The following is a 13,509-nucleotide window of genomic DNA, read 5'->3' as shown; positions in this document are numbered from 1 at the left end:
TGGGATAAGAAATAAAATTTGGTCTTAATGTAATTTCTCTAGTTTTTTAATGATACTGTTAATTTAGTCAAACAGTACAATTTTTTTAAAAATTAACATCCATGCTTGTTAGGTTTGAGTTTTATCTTAATACTTCTAGTGCAATTCTCTCTGAGTCCTGCAAACATGGCTACTGCCCCAAATACCTTGTCACCAATGGTCCATAGTGGTGCTGGAACAACAGAGAGAAGAGAGAGAAAAATCCTTTCAGTTGTTGATCCATATACTGGTCATGACATAATGCAAGATATTATAAGTCATTCATCTTTAAAGGTTAGAATATTTTATTCCCATAACATTTTTTTATGACCTTAGCTTTTTTTTTTAGTAATTAAACAACAAATTATGTGGGCATGTTTATTCTTAAAATGCATTTTAATTATTATTTTGTATGTGAAATGAATTCTAGGTTTTATTTAATAAAATGGATTTTTTAAATTTTAGATAGCAACCACTTGAGTGAACTGTATTGTGAATAAGTGAAATGTGATTTTGTCCAGTTGACTGCCAAGTGTCTTAAAGCTACACTGATTTTAAGAATTTTAAGAAGAAACTGAAATTATAATTTTGCATGAATAGCTTGAATGGGTAAAGTAGATTTTAATGCTTTCAGTAACTTAAGTGTGCAACTGTGTTAGTTGGAATTTTTAAGAATGCAGTGAAAATAATGGGTCAATTTTTTTTGTTCCACAGAGAAATCTTATTATTTTCATATGTATGTTGTATTTCAGTCACTACAGTGAACCTGTATTTGATTAGGTTTAGGATAATGCTATGTCTTATGATACTGTTACAACCACATTTTTTGTTGTTGAATATTCATGAAAATGCCATTTTTTGTGGCATTTTTTCAGTCACATTTCAAGATCAAGATGTAATAAGAAATAGGCAAAAAATGTAACATTTAAATTCAAGACTTAAATTTATTTCAGCAATGACATGATTCAGAGAGAAAACTTTGAAATAATGTTCAACAGGTTAGCACAATCAGCTCTGCAAGTTGATTAACCATATATATACTTAGTGTGCTAAGCTTGAATTAGTGAAATAATTGCTGGAATGTTACATGATCTTTGAAATTTTCTGTAGAACGAAAATACTTGCTGGTAATGTGTTTGAAGAATATTAGTACCTTAAGTTCTCAAACATGCTTACCTCCTCTCTCACTACAGCTATTACTTGACTGCTAGGGGCTTCCCTCCTTCACCTATCTGAGCATGGGTCTGAAATTTTCTCAGTTGTTCCATTCTTTTATTCTGTAGTTTATTACCCTTGGTGATATCTGCCACATGATATCAATACACCCTCTGTCTTGGTACTGTATATAAGCACTTATTCAGATTATATTATCATTTTTTCTTGATAAAGTATTCACTAATGGATTTTCCTGTACAGTGATTTTGGGAGAGGTTTTGAGTATTCTTCTTTTTACTTAGTTAATTTTCACTTTAAAAAAAGTGTGAGAAGTCAATATGTGGCATGAATTCCTGAGTTGTTATTTCTGGCATGAGGACAAATCAGGTCTTTTCTATCCCACCTCATTTCCCCATTCTGAGGGGCTCTGAGGCAACAATTGAGAATGATTCTGGACATTCTAGAGAGAATTTAGATTTGCTTTTTCCCATGTATTCCTTCATTCTTATTCTATTGGCTTCTTAGGAAGCCAGAATGGGATCAGCTGCCTCAGTTTCTTATGCTCACTTTTCTCGTATGTTCATTCCTGATTCAGAGGCCTTCTAGGCATTCTCTCTTTCCAGATTAAGTCATTACTGTGGTTTTCCACACTCTAACTTTGCTTCTCTTTGAAATACTTTGCTTGTACCCCTTGGTTCATTTATTTATAAAGATATTTCCTTTTTCTCTTGATCTGCAGTTGTTGCCAATCTGATTTGTTTGCTGTTGATGTTTCATATATCCATTATCACTCTCTCTATCTTCTCCTTCCTCCCCAAATTCACTGCAACTTGAGAGGATTATTTCTATTTTTCTCCTCCTTTGTACCTTCTATTTCCCATCTTTATTCTTGTAAGATCCTAATTGACTCTGTGTCCAATCAGGGACCTTATTTGTGAGACTGCATATGCAATTATCTTTTTATTCCCTAGCAATCCTCATGCCTTTGTAATCTTTCCCTTCTTCCTTCAGAATCTGGTCCACTTTGTAGTCCATTTGGCCTACTCCTCTCTACCTTCTTCATCTCGTATCTTGTTTCATGTTTCCTTCCATCTAGTCCATCTTCTCACATTTTTCCCTTGCTTTTAGTCTTTGTTGTCTGTTGGAGGAGATTTTCCATGCTGGTGTGTGGGCCATACCTAGTACATTTCTCTCCCTCTATCTTCACATCACATTTTTGTCCTGAATGGTTTTTCACAAAATGTTGGCTACAACCCTTTAGTTGAGAGTAAGATCACAATGTTCTGCTGTTGTAGATGTATGTGTGGCCTGCACAGTAGTTTATCCATTACACCTTATTGGATGATATGACTTCTTTATACTATTTACACATTCAACAATATCCACAAACACTGAAGTTGATCTGCCCCTTACAAGATGATATGATCTCCTTATATCATTTACAGAATAGTGGAGTTGACTCACTAACAAACTGGCTGACATGGCCTACTGTTAATTTACATATACAGGTCAGTTGGTTCATCACCTTACTGGTTGACATGGCCTCCTGTTACACATTCCATACCAACTGCAGTTGATTTATTACAAATGCAGTTTAACTTTATGTGGGTGTTCATTCCCAGCATTATGGTATTGAATTTAACTGAACCAATCAACATAAGTCCTTTGTAGAAGTTGAATCCATCCTCTTGATCACCAGTTCTGGATTTCTGTAAGGTGTTGATCCTTTTGTAGTATGTAGTCACCAGAATGGATCTTTATTCTTTATTACTGGATTAAAGGTGAAAAAGGTATGACCCTCATCCAACCCTTGTATGGATGTCATTATTCTATTAAGAAGCTTTTTTAAATGCAATTTCTAGTTTTCTTGCTGAATACAGTCTGATGTGCCCTAGGCCACTTTACACAATTTTCACCCTTGTGTTTTATGAACTATACATATGGGCAGAGAGTAAATCTGACCCGGAGGTGGTGCAGTTACTCTCCTCTGTTCTCTGAATCTCTGTCTCTTATGATCAGGGGTATCCTTACCACACTTTCAGTGATGATTCTGATATTCCCTTGCACTGGCCCTCCTTCTTCTCAGTGTGGGATTCTAGTTAATCTTGTGAGAAATAAGTACTGTATTGGAAGTTATAATTTTCCTATATTGAAAATGTATTTTTGATAGGTACTTCTCTCTATTCAAACCTTTCATCCTTCCTCCTCACTTTTCCAGTACTCACACCTTCTGCCAAACTTCGAAGTGTAGGTTTGGTAGAGGAGTGTAAAGGGAGTCACATGCATCATGTGAGCATGTGATGCAACTGTTGATTGATAGATGATGCACAACATGCATTACTCCCCACATTTTGCTAGTGTAACTAGGAGATCCTTTTCACATCCAGTTTCCAGTCACTAGGATGATGAACAAAGCTATTTCTTGAGTGTTCAAGGAAATTCCTCCATTCTTGCAAAAAAGCAGCAACATTCAGTAATATTGTGTCACTTCTTAAGGGCCAAGTGACTAGAATGTGAAGATTGTGAATCTAGGGACTCATGGTTGATGTCCTGCTGCCACAAAAATGTACTTCACACTTTTGATATGTTTATGCACTATAAGAATGATGGTCAATGCACAGTGTTTTATTATGCACGAGTCAGCCTAAGAATTAGTGGTGGGTGATTTGGATTAGCTACTTTTCATTTAATCTGTCAGTACAAAATTAGTGAAGACTGTACGCAAACAGCTTTTTTGCAGTTTTATGAGAAAAATTCTTAAACAAAATAATTTCAGAATATTCAGATACATTTTTGGTAATTTACAAATTTTGTAAGAAGGGACGTTAAAATATAAAACTGTATTATTGATTACAACAACATTGTACATAATAGAACTATATTTTTTAAACTTTACTTATTGAAGGTTTGAATTAACTTGTTTATTTATATATATTGCATATATTGTAATATGAAATATAGCTCTTACAAATTGTCCTAAGTAAATTTTCATTGCTATAAATCTTTTAACTTAAAAATTTGGCATAGTGGTGCATACTAACAAAAATATTAATAATAAAAAACAAAAAACAAGAACTTTAAGGGAAATTTAATTTGCTCCATATTAAAGTATCTTCATTTTCAGTTATAACCCAACACTAAGGATGTCAAATTTAATTTGCTCCATATTAAAGTATCTTCATTTTCAGTTATAACCCAACACTAAGGATGTCAAATTTAATTTGCTCCATATTAAAGTATCTTCATTTTCAGTTATAACCCAACACTAAGGATGTCAAATTTAATTTGCTTCATATTAAAGTATCTTCATTTTCAGTTATAACCCAACACTAAGGATGTCAAATTCCTATTAGTGTAATAAATTCCATATTCCTAGTGTTCTTATGTGATTATTATCACTGTTTTAAAGATGCAGCATTTATATTCATATGTCAGCTTTTTTTATAATAGTTTCTTTTAATAATATTATTACGTATATGATCCACATATTTTTTATTGTACTTTCCATTATATGGCTGCTGCTTAAATATGTTATTTTTAAATTTTTGATTTGTAAGAAATTACTCTATCATTAACTAATGGTGGTTTTTGTAGTTTGAGTATCATGAATTAACTTTTTAAGGGTTTAACACAGTTGATGGAATGTATGTAACTAAAATTTTCCTTTTCTTTTGGTATTACCCATGTTTTTAGTTTTTATTCTTATAATGAAACTTGTTAATGTTTTTGTACAGTCATTATTCACATCTAGAGGTTTTAAAGAATTTTAGAAAGAAAAACGTTTGAAACTATTGGCCTTAAATTTGAAGGCTTTATTGCATTTGAGAAGCAAAAAGTGAAGGAAAAATGAACATCAGTGAAGCCCCTTTGGTTCACAAGGGATTAATAGAGCCTTCTTTGTTATATAATCATAGAACATCAGTGAAGCCCCTTTGGTTCACAAGGGATTAATAGAGCCTTCTTTGTTATATAATCATAGAACATCAGTGAAACCCCTTTGGTTCACAAGGGATTAATAGAGCCTTCTTTATAATCATAGTGAAATTGCCTAGGAACGTCAATCTTTGTTCTGTACATACATACATACATATAAAACAAAATTTATCAAACACATACAAGTAGCACAGAGTAAAATGTTTTTTGCATTGTGGTTAGTGCACAAGGAAGAAGGCACACATACAAGCACGTGCATATATTTATGTATAATTGGTTATAACCAAAAATAAGCCGAAACAAAAGTAAAGAACACTGCACCAATTGAAAGGATCCCAGGGTACAGGCTATAATGTGGGACATAAAATGTATTTTACGTTTTGGAGGTGTCTGTGGAAGTACAACCTACACTGTTGTGGGGATACACTATCTATCAGTCTTAATGTCCATTTGCTAGTCTCATGTAAAGAAATAAGTTAAAGGAATAGCAATAGAAATTAAAATAATTGAAATAGAAATTGGGAGAGTGAGATGTGAGTAGTCAAGCCCCACATAGCTCCAATGTATTAAGTAAATACATTGCAATATTTATTACAGAATATTTTAATATTTTTATTTAAAGTTTCTTTACTAAATCTATTTAAAATTAATTTTTGTATCAATATTTCAACATTACGAATAAAACGTGTATTACAAGTTTTACAAAATCTGAATAATTGTGAAGTTATAATGCTTTTAACAGAATATATTTGTTTACCCTCTTTTAATAGTAATGTACAATGCCCCTCCATTATCAGCATTATGACTTTTGTCTTTACAGTATATAGTTTACCCTCTTGTGATAGTCATATGACACATCCTTCTGTTATAAGCATTACAACTTCACAGTTAATTTAGATGTTTTAAAAATTGTAATGAATTACCATATTTTATTAGTAATGTTGAAATACTGATACAAAAATTAATATTAAATGGACTAAATAAAAAACTTTAAATAAAATTATTAAAATATAATGTAATAAATATAAAAATGTATTAAACAAATATAAAGAAATAAAAATTAAAGAAATTTTACTGAAAATTTCTGGTAACTATCTTTAATTGTGAATAAGGTCAGTTAACAACTTGGCACTACTTTATATGGATGAACACCTTACTACTTACCTATAAAAACTTGTTTAGAGTGTGAAAATTGATAATTACAGCAAACTTAATGCATGGTGGTTGGGAGTTATACTACAGGGTGTTCAGAAAGTCACTGTGCAGTTTTGAAAGCAGCAATAACAGTATTCATTCAGTCTATTTCAAGCCAGCAACTGATAGCAGTGTTTAAAAACAAAATAAGAAGGATCCAAGCCTGTATTGATGCCAACGGGAGTCACTTTCAACATTGTTTATAATTGTCATTCATATTTACCTCCTGTATTCTATATTGAAACATGTCTGTTAATAAATATATAAGTGCACAGTGACTTTCTGAACGCCCTGTAGTTAGTTTAGATAACTGGTTTGAACTCTACATACTAGTTTTATTTATTTACTGGGCTATCAGTTAGTGCCCTTCTACTATAATGGGGACTGGAATGTTAACTTCAAGAGGTAAACTTATTTAACTTACTCACAACCAAATGGTAATACACTATTCTTATTTTTTATTTAATTTTCATTTATATAGATTTTTTCTTCACTTTGGAGAGCAGTCACCTTCCCACGACTGTCTGATGGCAGGGAAAGATGATGTGGGTGTGGGACATTGTGGGCCTGAGCACCCACATCTTGTTATCCTAATTTTATTTCATATTTTAATTTTTATTGCTATTCCTTTATTTTACTTTTTACACGAGACTGGCGAATGGAGATGAAGAATAATAGTCAAAGTATCCCTACTGCAATGTGTGTCCTACTTCAGCAGTCACATTCAAAACCTTGGGTACATTTTGTATCCCACATTTTAGCCTCTATCCTGAGATCCTTTCAATTGGTAGTATTTTTTGTTTTTAATTCTGTGTATACTTGTTTTTGGTTACAACAAACTAACATTAATCAGGGGTTTGGATTTGCTGTTTTTAATACAGTCTTTCCTTTTCATTTTATTTGACTTTACTCTTCAGTATTAATATTCTCTTTAAATATATTTATGCATATATATTTATCAGGAAAATGACTCACCAATGAATGAAATAGCTGCTCAATTTGCTCGTCAAGTTGCTGCCCTTGCAACATCTTCAAAAGAAGACTCTACATCCAAAGAAGAAAATCTAGATTTTGGAGAAGCTGAAACATCAGTTTCAGTATTTCAGCAGAATTCAAGTGTTGAAGAGAAAGTTATATCTGGAGTTATAGAAATGAGGTCTTCAGCTGCTAATATGGACAATAACCCTGAGATGCACAATCCTGGAGTTTGTCATGCTGTTAATGCAAGTGTTTTATATGGTAGTGAGATCACTGCAGATACTTTTGGAGCAACCTCTGAAGTGGGCTCTTGTGAAGCATATGTACAAGAAGATTATTTGGCAGATATTACCGAGGTTTCAAACTTCCAATCCAAAGTGAATTTAGAAGGATCAAATAAGAACATAAGATTCAGTGAGGTAGACAGATCATCAATAAATATACATGCATCTGTAAATCCTTCTTTATTTAATATAGATGATGGGCTAGAAACATCTGTTGTTGGTTTTACTGACTTTGTGAGAGGAACCGATTTTGTTGTGCCATCAGGTGTGGAACAAAGTGAAATGACTGTAGAAAAACAAAATAAATGTCAAAAGGAAAAACACATATTAGATATTTTTAAACCTGAGGAAGAAAAGGTAAAAATTAGTGAAAACATTGAACTGAAACAGAATGGTGAAGTGAATGAAAGAAACATTTCTGAAGTTGGAAAAGACAGTAAGTAACAATTCTTTATATTAATTTAATTTTGTTACAAGTAATAAGAAAATGTTATTGTTCTTAATAACTAGTAAAGTAGTATGCCCATATAAGCAACTGTTAGAGAGATTGCTAGCATAACTATTTGATGTGAACAACAGCTTGTCATATAGTCTATATTAACAATTTCTGATCAACAATCACTTGGCAGCTTAACATTATCAGAAACTAACAGGGTGCTGATGTAACATATTTATGTATGCTCCTTTTCCTCTAGTGAAATATTATTATCATGTTTTCTGATACTATAAAACACATTGAAAAAGATTTAGATAAATACCCATGTAATGAGTTTGTCAGTGCTACACATTTTACAAAAGCGGTATAGCATAGAATGCTAAAACCTAAAGTTTGATAACTTTGGAGAATTTTACAGAACCTACAGTATTGTATAATATGAGATTGTGAAATAAGTTGAATGAAATAATGCTTTTTGAAATTTTATAATGTGTGTCTCTAAATGTATCGCATCACTTTGTTGTTGCTTGGGTTTTAGGTGCTCATACTTCTCCATCTGTTATCACATCTTTTCTGATTTAGGAATCATGGGACTTTTCTAAACTACCCTTCAGTAGTATCTCTTACCCTAACAACTGTCTTTCTTGTTCTTATTTCTAAGATTTTCAAGCTTATTATTATTTTAATATACAAGTCACATGACTAACTACTTGACATATTTTACACAATGATGACATCAATTGTTCCATTTACACAACAGCTGTAACTGTATAAAGTTAAAAGAAGTAATGCCTTACAGGTTTGGTGACATTATTCAGTGTATTCAGAACAGAAAGAAGTTGTTACAAAAGGTTCACAATAATTCACTTATAATGCACCTGAACCTAAATCTCTGTTCAAATTCACAATCTTTATACATTTCTAAAGATTCTCTTATAATTATTTTTTATATTGCCTAATAAAACAATTTTACATTGTCCCAGTCAATGATGTGAAAAGTGTGCCAAGTGTTTTGCCAAGGATAAATAACTCAGATTTAATTTCGTAACTCCATTATTATATTCTGTTATTCGTAATTTGAAATGTTTACTCATCTATCCAAAATAATTTAAGCCACAACTACATGTAATTTTATATATTTTGTATTTAACCTTTAGTTTTATCTTTCAATCCATTAATAATATTAACTTCAGTTGAGATGTTAAGGTTACTTGGCAATCTGTAATTTTCCTAAAAACATTACCTATTGTTGTCGATTATAACATATTCTTTCCTTATTCCACTCTTTTGGTTGTTTGTAACTTTGTACACTGAGGCATTTGTAATTCATAACAATTCTTGTTTTAACTTCTGTCTATGATATAAGGTTTATATCCTTTGTCTGTTAATATATATTTTAAATTTGAAATAAGTGTACTGAGGTAATAAGTAAAGACTTTTAAAAAAAATTACATCAAGAAATCTGTCTTGTGCTATTCTTCAAAGATTCAAGAAAAACAAACAATACTGCAGAATACACCATTTTACTTTATAGAGTCAGATCAGTGACATTTTTTTCCTGAGACATATTTTATACCATTTAAGCATTGAATAAAGATGAATGTTGTGTAACATAAAACCATAACATTTATTGTTGTACTAGATGAACACAATAAAATAAGTTAGGCTAAGTCCATTTATACTAAATGGCACTTAGGTTTAAAAAATAAAATGTGTTGTATTAAATATGTAAGATATAGATAACTAACAGTAGTTTTTTTGCATATTTTCAATACTGTTTTCACTGCAATTCACCATGTAATTTATTACCACTACGTTGAGAGATAAACCACCAACTAACTTTTCAAAGTTTCTCAGAACGAAAAGGGTTTTTTAAAATTCAGTAAAAAACATTGAATTATCAGTTTTTCTTCTGCAGTATTCATTATACTGTCTGAGGGATGTCAAATTTATTTGGTGTGTTTGCACTAAACATTTTATGAAGTAATTTAAAATAATAGTTATTTCATCTTTGAGAAATTAGAAAAAAAAGTGTAAAACATACAGAAAGTAATATTGTTTTTGAAAGCAATACTCATCTTTAAACACAGAACATTCTTCCAAAGATATTTGCGAGCCACTAGCCTTATGGAAACTTTCACATAAAAATATGTGAATTTACACCACAGTATAATAATATTACCATGCAGCAGAAGTGTGACACTCTTCCATATACACATTGACTTTCTCAATAACATTCTGACTATTGAATCCTTATTCATTTTTTCTGCATAGTTGCAATCTGACACATCTTTGAGGTAACTGAGATTTGTGATTGTTTTCAGTACTTTTTAGATTTCAGTTTTTAAACTCATTGTAAGTTTGCATTTTAATGTAAATATTTCTAAAGCAGATGGGAGTGAGGAACCTCCACATAAAATACCACTCGTACTGGACGTTCTTTATCTGTAGAAGAATGACAACCATTTTCCATCGTGTAGTGGGATCCATTATTAAGCTGGGACCCTCTATTTCTGTTCATTCTGTTCATTTCATTTCCTTCTCCAGTTCATATTTGAAACTGATGAGGACAAATTTAAGCTCTAACTTGCACCTCCAGGTTTGCATTTTGATCTTCTAGTGAAAGACACCTTTAAAGTTTCACCAACTCTCATCACCATATTTATCAGTTGTGTACAATTACTTATTCCTATTAATTCCCTCATTTCTTATATCTGCAAATGTTACTTCTTTTTGAGGCTCACCTTCTCTTCCATGGTATTATACCTTATACTTCTTGCCTATTTATCTCCTTTGTTTTCCTCTTTAGTTATTCCCCTTTTCTGAACTGCCAGTCTTTTAGAGTCAGCTTGCCATTTTTTGGTGTTTGGATTCATTGTCTGCTATTTCAGTTCCTAAAGCTCACTTTCCTGTTTTTGTGAATTTATTACTTCCCTTTGATACCACTTCTCCTCCTATGTTATGTTGGTAGCTCTTCTATCCCTCATGACTTTTCTTGGAATTCTAGGTCTCTCTTTATTTTTACTTCCACAGTCTTTTCCATCTGCTCTGCTGTTTCTCTTTTGTGGTCTTTCTGTTTTAAGAAAAAGGTTTTCCCTTATCCCAAGTTTGTCTCCCTTCCATCTTTCTTCACAACTTTCATTTTACCACTTTTTTCATCTGGGAGAATTTGGTGATGTTATTCATTCTCTGGTGTCATAGGTCTCAGCTGCTCCAAAGCCCCAAATCACTCTTCCTTCACATCTTTATCCAGTTGTCCCAACCTTGATCCATCAATTCTGTACTTTGTTCTTGTTCTACTTCCATCCAATGTTTATCTTGCTGGCCTGATAGTGAGTGATCATCTGGGCCTTTTTTCACTTCTCCCTCTGGACCCAATCAGTTTCCTTTCTATTCCTGTGTGGTCTGTTATACCTTCACCATCTAAATGGGAGCTATGTAGGAATTATGGAAGCATTAATCCATCATGAGGGATCATGGTCCCTCTCAAATTTTTCTTGCATGCTCTTCTCATTTCTTCCTGAAGATTGGGGTTTGGTGCAGGATTTTATTTTTAAACTTACTTTCCTCAACTGTTCTCGATTCTCACACAATATCAGAGAGTGAACTTTTCTCTTCATTGGTCATTTTAGCCTGGTCTGTAGATGATCAAGGTCCATGTTTAGAATGTCTTTCTCCATATCTCAGTCATTCTGTTTTCACAATGTTTTTGCCTGTTCATACATCTGGATAACATTTCTAGTTCCATGCTCTCCCGTTATCATATAGTGCATAATGCAGGCAACTGATTCTTTTTTTATTTTTTGGTATGTGATCAATTTTAAGTTAGTGACAAGCTTTTCCTCACTTCTTCCAATGCTTAATCCTGTCAACTTCAATTTTTGTGACTCTGATCTATTAGAATGGCCATTAAAGTTCTTAATCCTCCTTCATCCTGACCCAAGTTCTTAATCAACTGGTAATTCCCTTCTACTCTCTGTTTTCTTTGACCTTCTCCCATTCCAACATTTATGTTTAATCACCATGTTTCACACCTTGCATTTCCCTTCTGCTTTTGTGGTCCATGGTGACTTTTGACTTTCTTCTTCAATGTGGTTGTACACATATCTATTCCCTAAAGTGAATGTTGCACAACCTGTGGAACTTTAAAGGGTTCCACCTTCCTCACAAATGAACCCCTCTTTCTTAACTGGAGAATCTTGCTTAGTGGCTGGACCTCTCTGCTTCCATCTCCAATGTTCCCCTACATTTTCCCAATCTGGACCTTTACCAGTCATATATATGTAAAAACAACTCCTTTGGGTTGAGAAATTATTTTACATAGAGGAGCGAACAACGTTTCGACTTTCTTTGGTCATTGTCAGGTTCACAAAGAAAGAAAGAGGTAACTGCACAGAAGCTGACCACATATTTGAAAGGGGTTGTGTAACTGAATGTTGGAATGTAGGGGCAGTGTTAGATGTTTGAATATATAATTTTATATTATTTATTTTATTATTTTTAATATAGGTATAAAGGTGTTCCTTTGTATTGGTTTATTTTGGGTTTAAATTGTTGTATAAGTAAGGCTTCTTTAATTTTGCGTTTGTTTATGTTTGTTTCTTTATTTAGTATTTGAGTGTTTTCTATGGTTATGTTGTGTTTATTTTAGTTGCAGTGTTCAAAAACGTGTGAAGGTGACTTTTTATGTTCTTTGAACCTGGCTTCCATTTTTCTACTTGTTTCTCCAATATAGAAGTTGTGGCAGTTATCACATTGTATTTTATAAATAATGTTGGTGTGGTGTTTGTCAGTGTAGTTTTTACATTATATAGACCTCAGTTTTGTGCCTGGTTTTTGAATAAATTTGGTATTAACTGGAATGTCATATTTTGTTACTAGTTTTTGCCAAATGTTGGTTATTTGTCTGCTGATGTCAGGAATATATGGTATGCAGCAGTATATGGTTTCGTGATTTTTTGATTCGCGAGATATATTTACTTTTGTTGGTTGATTTTGCTCTCTGTCTAGGTGTGTGCGTATTATTGTTTTCTATGGTTTGTGGAGGAAACTTATTGATGTTGATGAAGTATTCTTTTATTTTGTCTGATTTATCATTAATTTTATCTGGTGAGTATATTTTTATGTCTAGATATGGATAAAATTAATGATAAATACCCAAACTAGCCGTTTTTACATATATATTTCTCTACAAGTGGGTTTTCTCAACATCACTGATTATTATTTCTTTACCAGTTATGCACATTTCTCTTTCAAGATTAGATAAGACCCTGAGTGATGTACTGACTTTGGTCTCTTAGTTCCTGGAGGGGCCTTCACCCTGCATGCTGTCAATCAGGCATTTCCAAATTTTCTTTTTTACCTTTCGAATTGATTAATTCTGATTTGTTTGATCAGATCCACTATCTTGTCTCTTGTTACATTCCAGTGGGATATACACTCCATGTCCCCTTGCTTCCTGACTGTGGACCATCTCTTTTATGCCCATTTGATTTGGTTGAATATAATAAC

General features: G+C 32.5%; 1 protein-coding gene across 8 annotated transcripts in view; it reads left to right on the top strand.

The window, feature by feature from the left end:
- Positions 1-13,509, top strand: part of LOC143250855 (eukaryotic translation initiation factor 4 gamma 3-like) — a 153,876-nt gene that overhangs the window by 51,167 nt on the left and 89,200 nt on the right. For all 8 annotated transcript variants that reach the window (XM_076501966.1, XM_076501961.1, XM_076501960.1 and 5 more), the window contains 2 exons: positions 140-312; positions 7,263-7,998. In XM_076501966.1, coding sequence (XP_076358081.1) covers positions 140-312; positions 7,263-7,998 — 909 coding nt within the window. The remainder of the gene's footprint in view (positions 1-139; positions 313-7,262; positions 7,999-13,509) is intronic.

The sequence above is a fragment of the Tachypleus tridentatus genome, chromosome 5 (genome assembly GCF_004210375.1).
Source record: "Tachypleus tridentatus isolate NWPU-2018 chromosome 5, ASM421037v1, whole genome shotgun sequence".
NCBI classification, from domain to species: Eukaryota; Metazoa; Arthropoda; class Merostomata; order Xiphosura; family Limulidae; genus Tachypleus; species Tachypleus tridentatus.
This window is presented reverse-complemented; position numbering and strand designations above follow the sequence as displayed.